The 25,844-nt window shown below is 32.5% G+C and overlaps 1 protein-coding gene across 2 annotated transcripts in view; it reads left to right on the top strand.

Annotated features, from left to right (window-relative positions):
- Positions 1–25,844, top strand: part of FSTL5 (follistatin like 5) — a 782,217-nt gene that overhangs the window by 401,147 nt on the left and 355,226 nt on the right. For both annotated transcript variants that reach the window (XM_079154219.1, XM_079154218.1), the window contains exon 6: positions 4,823–4,943. In XM_079154219.1, the coding sequence (XP_079010345.1) occupies positions 4,823–4,943 (121 nt within the window). The remainder of the gene's footprint in view (positions 1–4,822; positions 4,944–25,844) is intronic.

Genomic DNA, 25,844 nt, shown 5'->3' with positions numbered 1-25,844 from the left:
TTTCCCCATGGTAGGTTTAGCACTAAGCTCCAAGGCAAAGTCCTAGACTTACTTCCCTGTCTATTCCACAGCAGACAGTGTCTTTCTCCAAAGTGTTCTACCCAAGTTCAGAGGAGGAATCAGTCTTATGGTGGAGTCAATCTTATGATCACCAAAGTTCATGATAACCCTGTTTGCATCTGAAGTTTATAACTCCAGTTCCTGGGTATACCTTAGGCCTATACTACAGCTGTTAGAAATTTTGACTGATTAGGGTGGAACAGGAACCCTACCCACTATGATGCAAAACCTCCTTCTGTCACCAGGGCTAGTTCAAAGGCTTCATCTATAGGAACTGGTCTATAGACAGGGGCTTTGGGCTTCTTCCTGTGTTACAGTTAACTATGAGGGCCTGTTCAAGGTGTTTTGAGGCAAAAATTCTGTGTTTACTAACCCACCTTATCTTTCAGTGCATGGAGTCTTTCTCTGTGCTGTGATGTTCAAAGTCAGGAGAGGGATGGTAGACATAGTCCCTTGACTGCCAGTGCTGACTTGAGTCCAGGTACTCTATCCACAGGCACTAGCTTGGAGTCCATGATGTTCTCTGTACAGTACTGGATTTCTCTGTAGCAGGTTTGGTACTAAGTTCCAAGTCTGATGCCTGAACTTAACTCCCTTTCTCTTCCCGGTGTAGAAGGCATCTTTCTTCATATCATGTTGCTTGGAGTTAGGCAAGGGTAAAGTAGGCGAGTATTTCCTTACTGTTTCAATGGGACTTTGCTTATGATTATGCCAAAATCACATACCATGGTGTCACATCTGGTTGTGCTAACTTTTGTGAATGATTTTTTTTCCCCCTTTGGTATGAATAGTTGCTAAAACTGGGGCAACTTCTCTTTGTTTATTGCACAGTCTGGTCTTCCTCTCCTCATTGGGCATTGTTTTTGTCCATGATCTTGCCTGCTGTGTTTTCAGAGCCTGAGACAGTGGCTGGCTTGTAGTAAGCAGAGAAAAATGGTATCTTATATGGATGGTTGAATAAATGACTGAAGGAGAATGGAAAGGAGGAATCCTTAATCTTGGGGAGAGACAGTTAGGTTTTTGTTGTTGTTGTTGTTGCTTATTTAGGAATGGAATGTAAAGAATACAGTTGCTAAATATTGAGTCATCCCTGAGTTATAACAGTACTTATGCAAATTGACTGCTTTGTAATATTGAAATTAAATTTCCAACCTCTCTGGAATGCTGTGTGTTTGAACTCTCCTGATGCTAAACATTCTGGTCCAACCTCCATGGAGCCCAAGAATCACCAAGTTCTTGTTGTCACCAAGAACTTGACAACAGATCAGGAAAAAAATAAAGAAAAAAAAATTTATTTTTTGTAGCTTTAAGAAGTTTGGGATCATCTTCACTTATTTTACAATGTGCAATAAATGCAATTATGATTGGCCTCCTTGACTAAGGCATGATTATAAGGTATTTACATTTCAATAAATTCACTGTGTCTGGCTCTGTCATCAATTGTTACTTTAGAAAGAACACATGCATTTTGATGATCATAAAATGGGAAATTTTTGGAACCAGTGCCCAGACAATAAATGAAAGAAGGGTAGGAAGTTACCAAGGCCCTACAAATTTGGATCCCCTGTGCCAAAGAGTGGTAATACATGTTGGAGAAGAAAAACTATTAATATATTTCATCATACTTTCTTTCCAACAGTCAAGCAAATACTTTTCAGCTATCAAAACTCAGGCAATTTAAAGCAGTTTTTCTGTGCTGATTAAAAGGTCACACAAACTCATCAAACTGGATACATTAAATATGTGCAGCATTTTTTGTGTATCAATTATATCTCAATAAAGTCATTAAAAAAGAAAGAAAATTCATAGGAAATTATCTCCTTCATTAGCATTACAGCAGACTCTGCCAAAGCTTCCCACCAGGAAGCCTAAGGAAGAGAATAGTTTCAGAAATTATGTTTTAAGTGGGCTATTTCATTCACCAAAAATGTTGGGAAGAGTGAACAAAAATAATCATTTGAAATAGTGAACAAAAATAATCTCTTAAAATACTAATGAATGAGAGAATATATTATTCCTGTTTGTGCCTGGGCATGCTCTACTATAGTTTTCCCAAAGCTTACTAACCAGGACCATGAACTTCTCTGGGGTACATTTTATTATTTAAGTTAGCATCTGATCATTGTAGCAAACATCTGATTTAACCAAATCTTAGGGAGGAAAGGTTTATTTTGGCTTAGTTTCAGAGGTTTTAGCCCATGTTGCATTGGTCCATTGCTGTGGAGCCTATGGTGGAACAGTATTCCAAGGCAGGGAACACATGATAGAACAGAGCTGCTTGCCTCATGGTGACTGGAAAACAAAAGGGAGAACTATTAAGGGCCTAGGGTACCAATATCCACTTCAAGGGCGCACCCCAAATAACCTGATTTCTTTCCACAAGGCCCCATCTCCTAATGGTTCTACCACCTCCTAATAGTATCTTAGAATGAAGACTAAACTCAATAATGGGCTTTGCGGGGACTTTCAGGATCCAAACTGTAGCACACTCATCAAAACAGCATTCCCAGCTTCAGCTGTATAATCATGATCAAATCAAGATCAAGATCAGAATTAGCCCTAGCTAGTCTAAGTTTATGCAAGATCCACCAATCAGAGAAAAGGGTAGAGGTTTGTTTTCTTGCTTCAATAAGTGAATTGAATTTGGGTAAGATATTTTAACAGAGAATACAAAAACTTTCCCCCAATTCTCTATTTTATCCCTATTTATAAATAACTATGAAAATAAAGGTCAATAAAATATTAAAATACCTGACAAAACTCTGGTGTCGGGCTGGGGAGATAGCTCAGCTGGTAGAGTGCTTGCCTTGCAAGCACAAGGCCCTGAGTTCGATCCCCAGTACCACAAAAAAAAAAAAAAAAAAAAAACAAAAACAAAAAACTCTGGTGTCACTAAATCTAAATATTACCACAGTTTCAGCAATGCAGATCTTTAGAAAGAACAGAGTGAGGTAAGATCAAATATAATGGCCCACTCCCAGCCCCCAGGAAAAGTCATTTTCTGTGATCTAACCAATAACAGATGGAGAATGACTAAAAGCTCTGCTGCTTTCTAAATAGAAAAGCAGGATTTTGTTTTCCCAATAGACTTATTAGAGAGATGGCTTTAGTCATTAGTAGTTTTGCTAATTCTTCCAGTTGGACTATGTAAAAGAATGTGGTTTAATACTCACCATCTATAGTAAATGTTTACAAGGAGCTTTAAACCTGATAAGCCTTTTTGCATTTTTCCCCTATAAGGTAGCAAGTATCAGCCTAGTCAATCAAATTTTAAATCATACCTAAGAATAGAGAATTCACAATTTATATAGGTTGTATTTAGCAGTTCATCTGCTGTCAGTTCATATCTGCCTTTTGTTACTCTAGTGACCCATATGCTGAGCTTCATCCCCAAAGATTTCTTGACAGTTCATGCACACTCATTGTGATTTGCGTAAACAAATTTTCAACATGGAACTATTCAAAAAAGGGTTAAAAATCAGCTCAAAAAATATCAGAGATTCTTCAGAAAAATGGCATCAGCAATTTGCCATTGATATTATAATGTTTGAAATGCTCCACTTTACCCAAAGAAATCATAACCTATTGTGAATGCACAGCCACAACACACACAAACTGGTGTCTGGAAGCCTGCAGCGAGTTATTTCAAGATGCTCATTCTATGAAGAATCGTTCATTTTAATTTTAATCAATCACTTTTGAGTGTATACTGTATGTTGTCTTAAATTTTGACTTGTGTATGTGTGTGTGAGGAGGGGTAATCTTCACATTCATTTTCTAATTATGATAATTTGCCAGAAATGAGAGAGCTATTAAGTGACATTGGCAGGATCTGATTACAGAGGTGACTGACTTTAAAGACTTTTTTTGACTACACAGAACCACCTTTATAATAAAACAAAAGAAAAACAAAACATTGTGATGCACAACTTCAAGCAATATGAATTATTGCCTCTATGTGGGAGAATATGAAAGACTGAAAGACCATGGATACAGCTATGCAGCTACCCACAATGAATAGAAATGTCTGAAAAGTCTGGGGAAGCTCAGTTGTATGACAGGCGATAGTCAAAATCAGCAGAGTATAAAAAAGCTGCAGCCTCAGTTCATGGGACTGAGCACAGAATAGAAAGGCAGTTTGATGATTTTCTTCACCCACGCTTGGATAGATTTTCATCATCAGTCGGTGCATTAATTCTATCTTGCTCCTGGAAACAGTCATTTGCTTAATAGTTCTTTTGTGACCAAGGGAGTCATGCACAATCCCAAATGACTTAACTTCCAGTTGGGGAGGAGTTTAAGACAGAGGAGAAAAAAAATCTAACTTCATTTTTCACAAATAATATGAGGAAGAAATTTGGCACAAACTGTCTTGCTATTTTGTTGAGAAAGAGCACCATTTTGTTTTGGCATAGGTCACCAAGACACAGGATGTGATTTTTGTGTGGTGGTATTTCCTTGAGTCAGTTAAAATGAAGTAAAATAAATGAGTGAAATACAAAATATTCTAATTTGTTGGGTCCTACTGTGAGACTTTTATACCGGAAAGTTTAGAGAGAATTCTAAGTGTGCATCTTAACTTTATAATTTTGTCTTTGAAATGATTAAAAACAAAAGTTCGGTAACTGACAATCAGGATTTTTCACAGGTTGATTAATTTGCCCCACTACATATTGAAAGTTATCTATGATGTAATTATTAATATAATTAATTCTATAGATATAAGATAGATATAAAAGTATGGTTGTACTTTACTTGTCAGGTGATAAAACAGGAAGAACTTGGCAAGGATCTTTTGGATTGTACTTTGTATGATCTACTGAAGTATGATGATTTTAACGATGACAAGCACCTGACTCTTGAAGAATTTTATAGAGCATTCCGTGAGTACAAGATTCAAACTTTAATTTCTTTTTGTTCTTTTTCCTGTTGTTTTACACAATATGGCATGTTAGCCTGATTTTAGAGTACAAGCTGTTTCTTAAGAGAAGTGATATAATTGAGAGAATTTAAGTTTTTGGCTGCACTGAAGCATATGTAAAAGCTAAGGGATTTAGTAGCTGAAAAATGAACAGTTGGAAATAGTTGATAACATTGGATACTACCAGTTCTTAGTGATTCCAGTTTAAGACATTGGATAAACAATGTTTTCAAGATTATCTGGGAATAGGAGCAGCATTTGGCCAGTTATCATTAACAATTTATACAGTGTCATTTTAAAACTGCATTTAGAAACAAAATATATTAACAGATTAGTTTGTATGCATTTTAAGATCTATTGCTCTTTAGAATTGCTCTTTCTTTTATAAGAATAAAATATTATATTTATGTTAAGGAATTTGGAATACTTTACTTATGTTTGTGTTGCTTGAATGTATCTTAAATTGACTAATTGTGCTTTATGAAAAGGAGTTATGAACATAAATTGGATAACATAAATTTGTTGTCAAGTTAGTCTTTAAAAATAATTCAAAGAGAAAGGACTAAGAAACAAACAAAAAACATAAAGCAAAGAATTAGGAGCTTCATACTAGAGAAAATAAAAAGAAAAGTAAATTAACTAGTTGGTATTTGAAAGTCACCAAAGGAGCAAAGTTAAATAGGATACAATTCAATCCAGAATGTGATATAAATATGAGATCTCTCTCCATCCCCCTTTTTCTCTCTCTCTATATAACTATCTATATAAATAGATATAGATACAGATATAGGTACACACACATTTACATATACAATGAGTATGTATATATCTTTCCAAAAAGACAGGAAGCAGGAGGAAGTAGGATATGTATTTTGCCTTTGACATCTTGCCTATCAAGTTGACTGATACTGTAAAAGTTACTTTAATCTATTACACTTAAAAAAACATATAAATGAAGATACTTTTCTAATCATATGATGAGTTTGTATTTGAGTTTGTTAAAACATATTTTATGAATAGTAGTACCAAAACAATAACCAAAGTAATATATGAGAAATAGTTGAATGTTATAAAGTTTTAAGACTGTATCACCATGCTCTTGGGATTTAACTAAATTGCACATTCACATTAAATTAGAAGATAGAATACAAGACAGGATGACTCAGAAAATTGTTGAACATTTAATAAGGTTTTATAAGACTAGACTATTTTTAAAATAACAAAAATCATGCAGTATGAACATCTTATGTTCATATAAGGAAAGTAAAATACAGATTAAGAAATAAATTGGTAAGTTTATAATCAAACCTTTGTTGAGCTAATTATGAATTCTGTGTTTTCCACAAACTTTACACCATAGACAATCTTCTTTTGTATGCTCAGGAAAAGAAAGGAACAGAAAGAAAACATTATGGTTTATAGGGGAAAAAATTATGTACCTATATTATAAAATGGTATAGTATATATCATATAACATAAAATGCAAGATAGAAGGATTTAATAGTTATAGAAAGACTAAATAAAATACTGAGTTGAAAATATGATCTTTATTCTGGGAATCGAGGTATCATTATGGAGGTGGCAGCAATTGATTTAGTCCTCAGGCTAAGTGGCTGTGAAATTTGGGAGATGAGCAAAGGGTATTGGGCAGCAAGAACAGCAAAAGTGAGAAGTCAGGTGCCTGACATTCCAGGGCATTAAAAAGGAAACAAAACAAAACAATCAACAAAAAACCCCAAACAAGTCCAATACAGTCCCAGTTTGAAATTCTATGAAAATAGAGTATTTTTATTTTACAACATTTTTTAAATGGCAATCTAATCTCTAAACTAGTACTCCAACTTCACACCAAGGCAATACATGAATTTTACTAAATAATAAGTACATCATAGTGAATCTCCACATTATGTACAACTATAAGACTGGGATACCAGTTAGAATAAGATGTACTTCATGTTTGTATAAATATGTTGAAATATACTCTACTGTCAGGTATACCTAAAAAGAACAACAACAAAAGAAGAGTTGAAATCTATAGCAAAAAGTGCAGATATTTTCAATGATAGAGTTTATTCAGCATTAACAAGCGTATTAAATGGAAATATTTGTGAAGAATTTTTATTCGAACTACAGTTATGTTAGTAGTGCAATGATAAAAGAAAATCAAAATAATTGTGGATAACATGTTAATTTTATGACGGTCACCAAAGATTAAATAATAATTCCTGACCACATCAGTAAATAAGAATCTTGCTTACAATGATTCTGCTTTGCACCTCTCATGGGGAAAAATGATACTATGTTTTGAGATATGATTTGATGTTGACCAGGAACATTATACATCATACATTTTACAATTCAGAAATCAAAATCATCAACAAATTCATTGAATAAAGAAATAGTAAAGGAGAACATTACAAAAAACATCTGGCCATAGTGGCAGACCACTGCAATTCCAGTGATCCTGGAGACTGAAGTAGGAGCTTCACAAGTTTGAGGCTACTCTGGGCAACTGATTAAGACCCTGACCCCCAAGAGCAAATGGGCGGAGGATGTAGCTCGGTTTTAGAGCACCCCTTGGTTCAATCCCAAGTACCACAAGAAAAAAAAAAAAAAGGAAGAAAGAAAGAAAGAAAAGAAAAAAGAACCCATCTATATTGCATAATATAGGTGGAATCTATAATTTGGATAGCAGAAAATTTGTGTGACTTTATTAACTTTTAGAAAGTAATGTAATATAATTTTATGGAAATTACTGTAGTAAATGCAATGAATTTAATGAATATTTTAGATATTTTGCCATTATTTCAAAGATCTGTGTAACATGAAAGGTTACATTTGCAATATTCAGAGAAATTGATGTTTGTAACAAAGTACTTGTCAATTAGTACAATCATGAGTTGCTTTTTTTTGTTTATTTTGTTTTGTGTTTGGATAATTGCAAACAATCCCATGAAATGTTTTTATAATCATGTAGAGGACATATTTTTCTAAGCAATATTACATTTAAAAGGGATACTTCAAAAATTCTTAGTGGTTTCACGAAATAGTCTACATGCTGTACTCCAATTTCAGTACCCCACTGTTATTTAAATCAGGTAGCAAACTATGCAGTATCTCTTAGATATAAAGATTTTGACTTGTGTGAATTGTGTCTGCATTAGGGAGTATGTATTTATACTGAAATATGAATTTTAAACACATATCTATTTCTTTCTCTCCATCTGTAAAGATGCCCTGTAACTAAATACTTGGATTTTGTAAAGTTCAGTGACAGGTTTTATTTAAGGACATGATTTTAGAAAGCTACCCAATTCCAATATACTAACATTTCATGAATAAAAAAATGTATAGCAATAATGAAAAACAATCTATTAAAAATCATGTATTAAGTAAGTACCTTTGTATATAGAATGTTGTAATAGGCAAAGTAACTTATCTTTTAAGTGACTTTTCCCCTAGAAATATGTAATCTCAGATGATAAAAATGACATGTATACTAAGAATAAAACATAAGATTTTTTTTTCACATCTACAATGCATTCTCCCATTTTATTCCATAAAATGAAGCATAGACAATTTAAAAAGCATAAGTGAATATCCTGAAGAATAAACTAAGCCCAGGGAAATTAAGAAAATTTTTATAATCCACTAGTTATTTACTAGTAGATACAGATTTCTTGAGTTACTTCATTATTTTTTCCAAAGTAATATAAAATAGAAGTAAGTAAAGCATAGATTGCAAACAGAAAAGAGTTAATGGTAAAAAAAAAGTGGCACATCATCAAGTGCTATTATATCATTACCATGTTATTATAATAATAATGTTTTTTTCTTTATAAAATAGATTTTTTCCTTTGTATGGAAGACAAATTATTTTAGTAATTTCTCATAGACATTGAAAGGTCGATTATTCTTAACTTTTATCCAGGACTACTGGCATTTACTAAAAAATTCTGTAATTTTTACTATGATATTTAAAATAAATCATGAGAGTGAGCATCAAGCACTTCAGACCATGCCTCATTTGATTAACAAAGTTGGAAACCAATTTACTGGGATCCCGTAAATAATAAGTGAGGTCAGTGGCACAGTTTTTAATATTTAGAGGAAATACTAATTCCCCTGGTTAGGTGATATGTGCCCCTCACCCTGGCATTTTATTGTCCTGAATAATTTTTGTAAAGCGTGCACAACTTATATTGAAAAGACTTCTTACAGAATTAAAAATGAGGTATTTCATGTAAAATAGTGTTTTGTTTTCTTCTGACTGAAATTAAGTCCTATGTAAGATTGAGTATTATCTGCATAAAATACCACATTTATGATTTAAATCTATAGGGAAATATAAGTAATTTTTCATCAGACAATATGACTGTATACACTAAATTGAGGGATTTAATTCCAGAAGTTATGTTCAAATAAATGTCTATATTTACTTATTTTTTTGCAGTGAGACTCAATTAAGATGATAAAGTGATGTTATATGATTATTGATTTTAGGAAATGAATTGTTTTCATTTGGATTTTCTAGATAACTAAGAACTTATAATTGACTACATAGATAATGAATATTTGTTTAGAAAATGCATTTTATGTTCTGTATTTCCTGAGTTCAATAATAAATGTCTTTGACTATGGTACTAAATCATAACATGAAATGAAATGAGGAATTTGGGTAATTCATATAAATTCCTGAGTTCCCATTAAACTGTTATAAATTGGAGTCCCCAGACCAGATGCATATACTTTAGAATACATATATATTTTAGAGTGTTCAGCTTTTAATGTCATACTTAAGTAAATTTCTATTATTTCAAAATGATCTTTATGTGTGGAAAAATCCAAAAGAAGATATGTTCCTACTGGATAAAAAAGCAGGTTTTTGGAAGAGTAAATACAATAAGCTGTGAACATTGTATTTACACTAATTGTATAATAGCTCTATTGCTTTCCCTTTTTAAAAAGAAGAGGTAACTGAGATTTTAAAATTCTAAAATGTTAAAAAACATGGTACAGTTATTTAAAATCACATAATTATTCATGATTATATTCAAAATGTCATTGCTCTGTATATAAAACACTTCTTAGTGGAATATAGATTTGATAATGACATTATAAAGAAAAATTCATTTTTCTAGGAAATCATAATTTCTATACTAAAATATTACTTATTGGAACCATAACCAGAGCAATAAGAAATGAATATTACATTAACCCTCATGGATATTAGATCATTGGTAGATGAAGAATTCTATTTGAGAAAAATAGCATCTTTTAGTGAGAAAAATTAAGAGTAAGGTTAAAAGTGATGGGGCAAGATCTAATGCAGTGATAGTAAAAATAACAGGGGGTAGTCATATCTGTAAAAGAATTCATAAGCTCAATCATTTTGAATTGGCGAGTCGTTAGATGTGTAGGTTAAAAAGAGGATTAAGTCAAGAGCAATGCCTGATTTCATAGTTTGCATATTAAACTGATCAACAATGCTATTCATTTTAGAGGCACAGAAAGATGTTTGGGAAAGACATTGAACTGATGTGTACATATTGGCATATTCAAAGAGAAAGATCTGACTGAAGAGTATCGTGACCTAAATTAAGCTCAAGTAGGAGACCTGGACCAGCAATAATGATATGGAGTACATAGCTAGAAATTGAATTGTGTTCCTCAAAGTAAGAATGTAAAGAGAGAAGAAATGAGCAAAAGAGGAGTAATTGGGTACTGTCTTAGTGGGCTGCTGTAACAGAATATTATAGACTTGGTGGAAGATACAACAGAAATTTATTTCTCACAGTTCTTAAGGCTGAGTCATCTAAGAAAAAGGTGCCAGTTAACCTAGTGTCTTTCAAGGGCTTTCTTTCCAGGTTCTCAACAGATGGCTGCCATTCCATTGCATCCTGAGGTGGTGGAGAAGGAGAGAAAGACAGCCCTCTGGTGTCTCTTTTTATAAAGACACATTTCTTATTGGATTGGGAACCACTCTTATATTCTCATTTAACCTTAATTAGCTCCTTTTAGGCCATTGCTCCACTTCCAGTCACACTGAAGGTTTGGGCTTCAACATGGGAAGCTTGGACAGGAGGGGACATAATTCAGGCCTTAGGAGGAATTTAAGTTGAAAAGCAGATAGATTGTAAGGAAGCAAATCAAAAGAGTGCACCATCATGACATTTCAATAGGGAAGAATTGAAGAACATTTTCCAAGACTGAGTCTAAGACAAGAATGTAAACTTTTTCTTGGATATTGGATTTTCCAGTGAGGAAGTCATTGATAACTTTGGCCATTAACACTTTTGGTAGAAACACAGGGGAAGCAAACAAAGTGATGGTAGTTGAAAGACTGGATATGACACAATCAAAGGAACAATAATTTTGAATGAAGTAGATTATATAGGTATCCATCAAAGTATGAATATATTTAGATAAAATTTAAAACAACTAAACCTCATGTATGGTTTTAGAATTTTATGTGACCATAGGCTTTGAGGGAGGAAAAAAGAAATAAGGCAGGGGAAGTAGTCATTAATGGTATTGATAACCTTTTTTAAAAATTCATTTAATTGGATGTGATTTCACACATCTTCTATTTGTGGTGATTTATGAATTTATACATCATGATTTCTCACTTTTACATATCTCTACCATATTTAACAACAGAGTTTTTCAGGACAACTAAACTGGTCTCTGGGATAGAGTTCATACATTATCTCTGAAAGACAAAACTATACATACAACCACAGAGCCATGGAAAACTCTAAACTCTGATTTGGGAGAAATTACATTAGATATTAATACAGTGCCTGCAAAATAACCCCAGACAGATCTTTGCAATGTGAAAACCTGTAGTAAGTTCAACTAATTGACAAATTTAAAGAATAATTCATATACTTGGATTATATAACTAATAATGCCCATTTTGTCTTATGATTATAATGTACTATGTTCGTCTATAGATATTCCCTGACCATTTTGGTAAATACCACTCAGTACCATTAACACGTTAACCTGTGGGTAGTTTCTACTTTGTTGCTGTTGCTCTCTGGGAAAAAGATTTTTCAGAATAATTGGTGAGGTCCAGCCTACAGACTTGAATTACAAAAGGATAGTTTCTTGCTTTGAAACGAAATAATTTTATACACTGTTAATAGAAAGGGAGTGAGAGAAGCAGTACCAACTTAAGCTATAATTTAAACAGGAAGAAAAGTGTTAGATTCTTTCCATTTGAGATGTCTCTGTTCTCTGCCTAGTCCTCTAACTTTCCATTGTTAAAATGACTTTTATCTGATGTCACTGTTCTGCCCCTACAGTTCTGGTTACACCTATAGCCTCTGGCATTCTCCATACACTGATCTTTCATTGGCAAATCCTGCCAACTGATCGAATTATATATAATCCTAAAAGGAAACACGATTAGGCATTTCAACTTCTCTTTTATTTCCAGTGAAACATTTATATTTAGTTCTTAATGTACGTGTTCTTTCATCAAACAAAAATAGAGTAGGTGTTTTTTTTCTGACTCAAAGTAAAATTGAAATAAAAACAATAAACTGGGAATTGACTAATCACTCTTTATTTTCTGCACTGTAATATGTCTTGTCATAACAGTGCATCTGACTTAATTTACTTCCCACTGATCACAGCATAATATTCTGCAGTAGGGTTGCCTTAGACTTACGTTTTCAGACTCTTAAATAATTTTTGTAAATCACTGTTACTTTGGCTTTAATAACCCCATGCTCTTATACGAATTTCTCAAAAACTCCTTGAATTGAACCCTGCATAACGCTATGTGTGGTTTTGATTCTATCTGAATGGCATCTTCCTCATAACTGCTAAAACATGTAAGCCATTTAATTCCATTGCCATGTGATCTTGTTTCTATTTCCCTAGCAGCTTCTGTTCCTTAGCTGTACCGTAGACACCAGCTACACTGCTGCCTCCAGCTGATATCTTTGGACATTACAGTTGCTACAACATGGCACCAGAGATTTAGCTTTATATTATTTAATGAAAAAAATTAAGTGTACAAAGGTATGTGTACAGTGTCATAATTAGATGCATTGTATACAGTGTGCAATGATGAAATTGGGTAATTAGCTATTCTTCCACTTTAAGCATTTAAGAAACACATAATAATTGTACTTTTTAAAGATACAGTGTGATATTTCAATACATGTAAACATATGTCCTGATCTGTGTTTGAAGACCTTAAGTTCCTCTCTTTTTGTTATTAATTACATATATACTAGGTTATTGTGAACTATAGTTACCCCATTATGCTGCATAGTTATTTCTATCTAACTATGTTTGATATCCTTTATTCATTTCCCTGAATTCCCGCTCCCCATCACCTTTCTCTGGCTCTGAATATCACTATTATGTATTCTGATTGACTTTAGAATTTGAGGTCACTACATTAAGTGAAATATGTCAGATACTAAAAGCAAATACTGCATGTTCTTTCTTAGCTTTATTTAAAAATATCTCAAATTTCCAAACAGCATTTCTATAAAGGGAGTTTAATTTTTAATGGACCAGTTATTGCATAACAATTTTAAAGTATTTTAATATGATATATCATGTTGAAATCACTAGTTTTCTGAATTTTCTTCTCTGGGATATTCTGGGAGAATGTATTATGTTTACATTTTTCAGGTACAAGTTTTTCTTATGGGAATTTGCTCTGCCTAGTGATCTGTCAGGGCGGTCTTTCAGATTAATATTATCATGAAATATAATTTCAAGGACTTTTTAAACATATGAAATCATTTATGTTTAAGAAATTTTAATACTTTTTAACAAATTGAAATTGAAGATAATACTCAAAAACATATTTTTATAAAATTTAAAATGTAGGTATTGTTCCATTACTTTTTTAAGCAGCTAGTGATCTCTCTCAATTAAGAGATCTTTTATCTCCACCACTTTCAAAGTTACATGCACATATAACCATGTAATAATATATGTATTATAGTATGATATAATTATGTATAATGTTATGTATAATGTAATAATATATTATCTATATATCCTCAGGCTCTCTCTATGCAATATGCACATTTATTCTACATAAAAGGATATTTCTTTTAAAAATAAATTAAAGGTCTAGGTTTTAAGTGAATGATAGACTGATTACCTAACATTTATGACACCCTGGATTGTATTCCCAGTACCTAAAAATCAAAACTAAAACAAAACAAAAAAAGGAAAACCACAAAATGTACTTCAATAATACAATATATTGTACCACCATATTCACAATATTTTCTTAAATATTGTGTTATCTGTAATCATTTAAATCACATATCTCCTATGCACAGCATATTTTAAAATATTTTTCTGCATTTTAAAATAATCTTGTGTAATTAACCAATGATTACTTTGTTTTCTTGCATAAAAAAGGGAAATGCACCAATCATATACGTGTTCTAGTGTGAGATCATATTCAATCAAGGAGTAAAGTCACTACCACTCTGAGTTATTTTAGTCCAATGGTCAACAGGGAACAACATTGAGAGAACTGTTCAACCTTAAATGCCACAGGGATTAATATTTTATATACATATTTTTTGAAATCCTAAAACTAGTTTCTTACTATTATTACCTCTGACAACCCTAGGGAAATTAATATACAACTCTCAACATAAAAATTATTTAATATTTATAAAAATGCTGAACTATTTTGGGTACATCAGGGTGGATACAGTGAACAAAAACATATATACACACAGGCATATTTAGGTTCAACAAGGTGTGTGTCAAGTACATAAACATGCTTATGGAATTCAGGGCATGTTATTTTGGTGGCAGTTCCTTTTATAGATATTTTAAAAGTAGTAACAAATTTGTTTCTAACATCTTATGAAGTAGAAGAATAAACTAATAGTGTACATCATCATTATATTTTTATACAAGTAATGAATTTGATGAGTAACTAAGTATGCAGGTTAGGCACTTCAATAGTATTTAATGTTTTGATTTTTTAACTCAATTTTATTCAATAAAATAATAAAGGAAATTCAGATAAGGAAATTCTGTTTTGTAGTTTTTCCCTTAATGTCTGTCAACATAGTAAGTGAATTTTTATCATAATGTTCCATTACTTAATAAATTTCAAAATGATAATTTCCTGTAACACACAAGGAAAATATGCATCTTAAATTTGTAATGAATATTTGTTACATACATCGGTGACACCTTTTTAATGGTAAAAAAATTAAATAAAAATCTTAACAAAAAGAAAACAAGGCATCTACACCAAGTGCTGCCAGCTGATTGACCAAGGATTTTGTCAGGCATCAAGTACTGTATGTCACCAGCAAGGTGCTAGTTGTAAAATGTGTTCATTTTAAGAAAATTATTTCTACAAAAAGGAATTATTCAAGCAATGTACACAGATGATTGTTAGTGATGACCAAATGGGACTAAGGAAAAGCATCACAGAAGTTACAACTTCCAAATCGCATTGAGAAAATATGCATTTAGTAAGGACTGCCTAGAGAACATCAAAAGATTACCCTCTTTCTTCTTAATGTTAAGTAATCAAAAATATAATGCTTTATTGAATAAACAAGAATATTAGGTATCTCAGTGTATACTATATTGTACTTGTCCAAAAGAAGGAATATCTGCAAATAAAATTAGAAAATTGAAAGAGAAGGCAGAGTGGAAGGGAAAGAAAGAGAAAAGGAGGAATAGAAAGAAGAGAAATTAAAAAGATAAGGAAGAAAGAAAACATAAATACAATATATTTATGTTTTTTTCTAGTCTGTATTTACCAACTATGCAATGATCCAATTGCTCAGTTTTACACATTTGAATTAATGTTTCCACTCACAATTATTAATTTCACACTCAACATTTATGTTCTTATGACATTGTCAAAGTTACCACAAATATAAAACTGGACTGGGGGTAGTTTCTCTCATTAACTGCAGGAAATTAAACAGTAAAAGGTGATTATAAATAATATGACATAGGATAAAGAAGACATGTATAAAATACCATGAAACAAGGAAAAAAGAACCATCCTCAGGAATGGACTGGAACAGAGATGACTTTTGAATGCGAGTCCTTGAGGATAAAGTCAAAGTCGCCAGGAGCTTTTCTGCTAAGGAGAGGATATCAGCAAAGAAAGAAAATGGAAAATGGCAAGCTTTTGAGGGGTTGAGAGTGACGGAAGTGCAAAATGGAATGTAGCAAAAGAGGCTTAGAAGAGAGGTAATAGCTCAGTCTTGAAAAATTGAGAGGACCCTGGAACAGGCAAGACACTGCTAGCACTGTGGAATTCTCAGATTTAAACTTGGAGAGGTCGTTGCAAAACTGAGTTAAGAAACAAGATGGGAAGCAGAGAAGCAACAACAGATCAGTGCAATCAGTGGTATTTTGGAGTTCATGATTATATTTTCTGGTATTTTTCTATCAAGTTGACATCACTTTCATAACTCCAATTGGTCCATGGTGGGGAACTTTACAGTACAGATATTGTCAAAAATTACAGATTATTCCCTCCCAAACACACCATCTCTCAAACTCAAAAGAACTGTTTTTTATGGGATGGTTATACATTCAACAAAACATTACTGATCATGGGCTTATGAAATGGTAAGTTTTGAGAAACAGAACAATGGTAATTGGGTAAATAATAGGATGTGGATTTAAGGAACATTTAGGAGAAAATTTTAAACACTTGGTGAAGGATAAAGCAGACAATTTCCAGATGAGATTATTAGAGTATATACATTTTGCAATCCTATAAATGTCAAAGTATCAATAATAACCCTACTAACAAGTTTGCTACAACTTATGAAGGAGACAGCTAAATAAATTAGATGGTGACAATTTTAATTATCAGATTTGAAATTTTTAAGAAAATGGCATTCTCACCATCTCCCAGAATATTTTGTAACAATTAGAGTAGAAATAAATTTTATATGTGATATAACTTTTTATGATAATAAAAACAATATCTGACTGATCTTTTGTTAATTTTTTGTGCTATGGCAGTAAAACAATCCTAAAATTTAAAGTGACAATTTAATTTTTTTCTTATTAATGAAAATGTTAATTGAAAAAATATCAAACTATATTAGATGAGCAAATTAAGGCCTGAACCAGTGAGTGTGTTGGATAGTATATAAACAATTCATCTTACTACTGACATCATTATATTAATAGAAACATCCCTCATGAAAACTACATAGATTACAGTTCAGTATTTTTCTTTACAGTGGTTGCATTTTTGCTAGAATATATGCAGACATTTTGTTTTGAGATCAGGAGTTTATGTTATTGCTTTACTGAGAGATATTTTTTGACACAGTTTTTACATAAAGGGTATTATTTTTGTGAAGTTTAACTAAAAGCGCAGAATCATTTCCTGCCCTTTTTAGACAAGTTGACACTCTTATAAAATGTATAATTAAATATTTTTACACCTTTTAACTATGTTTAAGCAACAGGAGAAAGTGATATATACATCGCAGTCTATAAATATTCACTGTTGTTACCATTCCACACTGCAATTAAACAGTTTTACCTTAATATCATGTTTGAAAAGATTTTATATTAGCATCATGCTCTTGATATTTATATCTAAGTTGCAGCACAGTTTTATATATAGCTATAGATATATGAAAGGAATAGTTCCGGCAAAAGTGTATTTATGTAAGATTGTTCTGTCCCCTTAATCTGTTAAAAAAAAAAAATGGGACGTGTAAATGATTTTTAAAAGTTTTAATTGTAAATTTAACTCATTATTTGTCCTCAAATATTAGGATTTTTGAGATGTTTAGGTAGTGTATGGAAATGGTGAGATTTATCAATTTTAATTGAACTCATCCCCAGAGGCCAGGTTACATGGTCATATCTTTTAACTTTATAACAAAGTGTGTCATTTTTTTTCCTTCCAGAAATTATTTACTCCTGATGCTAAATCCAATGAGTCTGAGATTTCTTATCTCTAAAATTTTATTTTATACTTTGTATTACATGACCTTTTATCATTTTTAATGCATACTCAGCTACTCATACTAACACCCTAGAGTATTAAATTTTTTTTCTAATACTTTTAACTGTCACAACAGAAACAAAGTTTCAGTTAAGAAAGTATTCTCATCTTTGGCCAATAATATAGTTCTAAAAATATTAGTGGGCTTGACGTCAAAGACCTTAATGAACAAATTATATTAGGTTTTTCCTTTGATTTTAACTAAGACATGATTTCTCAGTGCTGAGAATGACCTATGCCAATTTGATTGCAATTATTAAGTTGCTTTTTGACTGTGAGACCACAGATAGATAAAGGTGGTTGAATTTCTTCTGTCATCTCCCAAACACAAAATTACTTTTGGTTCCAGATTGTGATATACTGTTACCGTTTTATAATAGATTAGAGAAAGAAAAAAACACTACATTATAATGAAGGAATAAGGTACAAAATGAGTCAGGTTTGATTCTACCAGATCACTGAATGCTGAAATTTATCTTTAGAAATTGTCGATGTCACTGTGGTAACTGCAATTGGTCTATGGTGGGGACATTTATATTATAGATACTGTTAAATACTACAGATTATTCTCTCCCAAACACACAATATCCAACACTCAAAGAATTGGTTTATAAACATTCACAAGAACATTATTAACTGTGCGCTTACCAAGTGTTAAGTATTGAGATAGGAACAATGATAATTGGGTAAATAATAAGTGTGGATTTAAGGAGTATTTAGGAGAAAAGTTTCAACACACTTGGTGAAATTTATTCATCTATAGCAATTAAATGGATAGTTAAATCATTGCCAGAAATTCGTGAAAAAAATACATTTAAGTTAGTTAGGATTTTCAGAAAATATTATCATCCAGAGAATTCTGCAGAGAGATTTGCTGCAGAGTGATTTTTACTGACCATACACTTCTAATGCTCTTCTTGGTAATATGCATAAAGTATTTATCAATTAAAGAACAGGATTATACTTTTAACAACCTCAAAAACTGTATTACTCATGAACTTAAAATTGTGGCAGAATTTTTAAAAAATCAGGCTGTTAATTTATTAACTGATTCTGAACCTATCAGTAATATAAGCAAGTTAACTCACAAATTGGATTCTAATAGAAGTAAGAGTGGAAACATGTTTGACTATAAAAACAGTCAAAATGTTGTATGTTATTTAGATTTCACCTAGAATACTGTCTCAGATACAACTGCCTGATTTTTCTTGTTGAAAATTTGTGAAATTTATTACATTCATCTATCAGTTTAAGATATAATTACTGAATAACTATTTTATTAACAAAAGGCATTTATAATTTTTTATTTATAAGTATTTCTGAAGTTATAGAGAAAGAAGTTGCAAATGTGGTAGATTTCAAATATATTTGCAAGACTTAAGATTAAGATGTCAATAATACTTAATCTAATGATTTAAAATAATCTCTATCAATGTCCCAGTGGCATTTTTGCATCAACAGAAAAAGCACAGTAAATTGATGTGGTATGTCCTACTTTTTCTTCTATAAGGTGCAGGGTCTCTGGTCTGATTCTGAGGTCCTTGATGCATTTTGAGTTGAGTTTTTTGCAGGGTGAGAGATAGGGGTTTAGTTTCATTCTGCTGCATATGAATTTCCAGTTTTCCCAGCACCATTTGTTGAAGAGGCTATCTTTTCTCCATTGCATATTTTTGGCACCTTTGTCTAGTATGAGAAAATTGTATTTATTTGGGTTTGTGTCCCTGTCCTCTATTTTGTACCATTGATCTACCTGTCTATGTTGGTGCCAATACCATGCCATTTTTCTTACTATTGCTCTGTAGTATAGTTGAAGGTCTGATATTGTGAAGAGAGAGACTACAGAGTGGGAGAAACTCTTTGCCACACATACTTCAGATAGAGCATTAATTTCCAGAATATATAAAGAACTCAAAAAACTTTAACCAAGAATACAAATAACCCAGTCAATAAATGGGGTAAGAAAATGAGCAGACACTTCACAGAAGAAGATCTATAAGCAATCAACAGATATATGAAAAAATATTCCACATCTCTAGTAATAAGAGAAATGCAAATCAAAACTACACTAAGATTCCATCTCACCCCAATTAGAATGGCTATTTTCAAGAATACAAGCAACAATAGGTGTTGGCAAGGATGTGGGGAAAAAGATACACTCATACATTGCTGGTGGGGATGAAAATTAGTGCAGCCACTCTGGAAAGCAGTGTGGAGATTCCTTAGAAAACTTGGAATGGACTCACCATTTAACCCAGCTATCCCACTCCTTGGCCTATACCCAAAGGACTTAAAATCAGCATTCTATAGTGATGTAGTCACATCAATGTTCATAGCCGCTCAGTTCACAATAGCTAGATTGTGGAACCAACCTAGATGCCCTTCAATAGATGAATAGATAAGGAAACTGTAGTATATATACACAATGAAATATTACTCAGCCATAAAGAAGAATAAAATTATAGCATTTGCAGGTAAATGGATACAGTTGTAGAATATCATGCTAAGTGAGATAAGCCAATCCCAAAAAACCAAAGGCCAAATGAGCTCTCTGATAAGCAGATGATGATACATAATAGGGGGTGGGAGGGAGGCAAGAATGGAGGAAGGATGGATTGTATAGAGGAAGAATAGAGTCCGGAGAGGGGTTGGGGGGAAAGAAAAATAACAGTGAGGCAAACATCATTACCCTATGTACATGTATGATTACACAAATGGTGCGACTCTACTTCGTGGACAACCAGAGAAACAACAGTTGTACCCCATTTGTAAAAAAAAGAATAAAAAATTGATGTATACCACATCAAGGAATGCTGAATAGTCCAAGCAATCCTGAGAAACAAAAATGAAGGCCTCATTTTTCCTTATTTTAAAACTTACGATAAGACCACAGTTATCAAAATAGTATGGTACAGGCATAAAGACATAAAGATGCAAGAAATAAACTCTCACATACATATTCTAATGATTTCAGCAAGTGTGTCAAGAACATTCAATGCAGAAAGAACATTCTTTTCATCAATTAGTGTTGGGAAAACTGGACATCCACATCCAACTTCCAAATGAAGTTGAAATCTTAACTATATAAAAGCTTTCATACCATTTTTCATGCCTTGATTTACCACTCCTGGGAATCTGCTCTTGCCAATGTCAGTATTAGCCTGCTTGCTGTTAGACCCAATGGACTACTTATATTACTTGATTTCCCTTTACTATGTGAAGTTTCTCTCCATTCCCTCCAACTTAAATCTTTGTTTACTTTGGTTATTCATTCACAGTATATCCTGGAAATCTAACATACTGAATCACTCCTCAGTTTCCTTTGCTGAGTTCCTTTAGTTATCACCTTAATGTTGAAGTTCCTCAGAATTATGACCTATGATCCTTTCAATCTCACTTAACCTAGGCTCCTTGGTGATTACAATCCATACTGTGTCATAATTTGATGCCTTCTCACTAGCTCTCTCACCAAAACTACAACTCATCCTTGCTGCTCTCTCATTTTGATTGTCTTCTGGTTCTTTGATATAATTTATTTGAACCTAATTTCACTGTTTATCTCACGCAAAAAACTACTCCTGTATTTGTTTCTAACTCAGAGTATGGTCTCACCATACCCAGTTGCAAAAGCAATTACAAATACATATATTTTCTCCCCATTCCTTTTCCTAGAGAAATAAAACTACATGTTGAACCATTCCCCTGTAATATGAAGTCTTGTACCTTCTCTCTATCTTCACTACATGAGTCTTATAATTTAGTCACCATCACTTCTAAGTAGATAACATAGCAAAATTCTACATGATCTACCTGCATCCATTATTGCCCCCTCTAAATCCATTCCCTCCCCTAGAAAGCAATAATGTTCTTCTCCCAAAGCAAAGTTTATCGTCAAATAATTTATTGGCCTCTTAGTTCCCTTAGGATAGTAAATGTACAAACTAAGTGGCATAAACACAAATTTATTGTCTCACAGTTCTGTAGGTAAGAAGTCCAAAATTAAGGGTTCAGTGGGGTGGTTCCTTCTGAAGACAGAGCAAAGATCTATGGAATCCTTTTCCTCACTCAGCTCATAAGTGTCCAGGTTTACGTTCACATGGTGTTCTTATGTGTGTGGCTCTATGCTCAAAAGTTTCCTTATTTATATAGACATCATTCATATTGCATTAGGACCCAACCTAATGATCCCATATTAACTAATTATATCTTGCAACAACACTATTCCAACAAAGCTCATATTTGAGATTATTACTGTGAGTTAAGATTTTAGCATATGAGTTTTTGGGGGGTCAAAATTAAACCCATTCAGAAAAATGAGAAATTACACTCTATTTATGATCTATGAAAATGTATAAATGCATTCTACTGTCATGTACAACTAATTAGAACAAATAAAAAATAATAAAAATAAAAAATAGAAAAAAATAAACTCTTAACACAAATAGTCATATTCAATGTATTCTAAATAAAAAGGTATGTAAATTATGTGTACATAAATAAGATGAAACATAGTTGGAATTTTTCTACATAAATAACGTCAGGAAATTTAGACAATGTTTTTCTCTGTAATTTTTGGAAATAATAGAACACTTAAAGAGCTTGATTACAGCTTATATCATTATGGAAACTGCAAGAGATTGAACCAAAATATGTAAATAAATGAAAATAGTCTGAAGAAACAAGTGAAGTGTTTAAAGTAGTATCACAAAATATGCAAATAATCAAAGGTTTATTTTGTAGTTCAGTATTTTGTTAAGTCATGCAGTTCTGATGTTGTATATAATTTTCAAGTAGGTAAAGTATTATTATTTGAGTTTGACCAACATCAATTAATTTGATTATCTTTAAGTTAGATGTCCCTATTATATTTTTATTGCTTTTTAAATAAACTTTTGCATAATTTGAGCTGCAGTCTGATCACAGATTATTATATTAATTATCCTTGTTCTTGGATTACTTTCAATGCTAGTTTATCTGATTTTTATTTTTATTATTTTTCATACATTGTATTTTTTCAGTGTGATATTAGAACAGTGAATGGGTATGCTTTTTGCACAAACATTCCTGACCTTTCTTATTTTGTCATTGAGAAAAATCTTTACAAAGTCTTTAATGAGCTGTTATTTTACAATTATTGAGCCAAAGCACATGTCTTATAAAGAATCCCTAGGCCTTCCAAAGCCAGCACCATAAAATAATGCATTGTTAGAAATATTTATAGGTTAATGGATACTTCTGAACAGAAGAAATGTTCAAAGAACAGTTCCTTCTTTATGTTTTCAGATAAAAGAGACACTTGGAAGAAAATTAAATGTGTTCTAAGAAAAGGCTATAAATCCTTATTCACTGCAACAAGAGAAAATATATAGCATAATTGCCATTAGACAATGACCATCTCCTTTCAAATATATACACAATCACAATCTTTTGTTTATTCTGAATCTTAATTTCCTTTTTTAATTCAGAATCCTAATTCATATGATCAGATGTTTATCATTTTCTTAGAAATACTAAAATTCTACAAAGTGTTGGTCTTAAAAGTTTCTGTTCCTAAAATTAGTCAAATTCTTTATTGTTTTAGTCAGCCTTGATTAACATTAGTCACTAGAACAACCTAGAGGAGGAAAAGTTTATTTGGGTCTCGTGGTTTCAGAGGTCTCAGTCCTAGCCAGGTTAATTGCTCTGAACCCTAGATGAGGCAAAACATCATGACAAAAAGTCACATTGGAAAAAGCTACTAACCTCATGGCTGCCTGAAAGGAGAGAGAAAGAAAAGTTTATGGAGGTACAGGGAAGATGAACTCTTCCAGAGCATACCTCCAGTGGCCCACCTCCTCCAGTCATCTACAGTGGCCATTCAGTTCATTCAAACTAGGATGGAGAGATTAGGTTACAGCTTTTACAATCTATCATTTCACTTGCAGAGATTCCTACAATAACAATCAAACTTTTGGGGGGCACCTCATTACCAAACCATAAGTTATATTCAAATTCCTCGTAGTTGATCACTTTTTGTTATAAAACAAGTAATTGACTCAGAAAAGGTTGAAGATTACTCCACATTTTTAAAATTTCTTTTTCATAACAACATTTAATGAATAAAGGTCATCAGGAGATGTTGCAAACAAATAGTAAGAGATTAGTGATATTTTTCAGATTAGAAATTACTTAAGTAGATTTTACTTGCAAGTCAGGCTTTCTTTTAATCTTGCTCTTCCATTTTTTTCTTTTAATTTAACATGAAATACATCAATAATAATATTTGAGAGCTATGATACACTTGTGCCTAACTGGTAATAGGAAGACAATTAAAATTATTATTTTTAAAAATTTATGTCATTGTTGCAGAATGAGGTCATGAAGTAGAATAGTCTTTCTATGACTATTTCTATGACTTTTCTACTGTTTCTCACATTATGTGAATCTTTCTTCTATTCCTACTCCACTGTAGGATCAAATTCTCTTCTCAACTCAAACTAGGATTGCATGGATCAACTTCTATGAGACCATAAGAACTGCCCATAGGACTGGATTTATTTCCTTACCTTCCTGCCTTTGTTTTTTTTTTTTTTTTTTAGGAAATGAAAACACCATGCTTTATAGAATATGTAAGATATTAATAAAGATTTGGGTTTACTAAAGGGAATGGTAAATTGAAATAGAAATAACAAAGACCTGAACTTTACGACTGACATTTCCCATAAATCAAAATACCCACAGAGTTAACAGTAAATTCCTTTGGATTTCCATGGTCACAAAACTTTGCTTTTCCTTTTTCTAAGAGAAATCTTTCTAGTATATTTCTTCCTTCTTCCATCTGTTTTATTCGTCTTTGTGCATCTTTTAGCAATCTAAATGTAAAAGAATCATCTTATTATTTTCCAGGAGTAAATTGTAAGGTTACTCCAACACATGTGTACACGCACATAACACACACACACACACACACACACACACACACACACACACCGGGCACCGGGCCTGACCAGCTGAACCCTGGACACAGTGAATAAATAATGATGCAGAGACAAAGTTGTATTATTTAGGGGTCAAAGGACTTCATAAAAAGTGAATTCCTAGGATGACTGACTCCTTCTTTTATTAGGAGGAATGAACCAAGTTGTGGTGTTGTTAGGAATATGTAACTATGAGTGCTGAGCTGCTTGATTTTACTATATCAGCAAGCAATTCTTCATGCCAGCAAGCAGAAACTCTTGGTAACATTAAAAAGGAAAAAACAACAATTTTGCAAATAGCTGAGGGGCACAGCCTTTTTGCTTCCTTGTCCCTCTTCCCAGGCTCCCTCAGCCAGCCTTGGCAGAGTATTTCTTTTCCCGAATAGTCTCTTGCAGATTATTGGTTTTCCACTTTTCTGGCCAAGGAAACCCCTCTAAGCCAGCCAAGAGCATACACACACACTCAGAGCAGGCCCTTATATCCACAGACATCTCCTTTCAGGTGCAATATACAACCATACAAAGGAATCTGTGTCTAACTGCGCCTAATTTGCAAGAGAAATTTTCTCATAATCCCCTCTGAATGATGCATCCCCATCTTTTACCCTGTAGAAATCGTGGAAGGTTCTTATAATACCTGTTCCCTGACTACACTCCAAGGAAAACTTGAAAACTTGTTTGCATGATTATTCTTATTTCCTTTACTTGTCTCCTGGAGTACAATGTGAGGTCACTTGTTCATTACATTTGATTATCCAATACCAATTTAGAAATTCCCTTTCTAAACCTTGTAGATGGGGAATAAATTTATGTATTTTATGTACTACGAAAATATTATACTGTACTGATGAAGCCAAGATTGTTAAGTTGTATTGATGAAGCCAAGTTTGTTAAGTTG

This window comes from Sciurus vulgaris (assembly GCF_902686455.1).
Source record: "Sciurus vulgaris genome assembly, chromosome: 9".
Lineage (NCBI taxonomy): Eukaryota > Metazoa > Chordata > Mammalia > Rodentia > Sciuridae > Sciurus > Sciurus vulgaris.
This window is presented reverse-complemented; position numbering and strand designations above follow the sequence as displayed.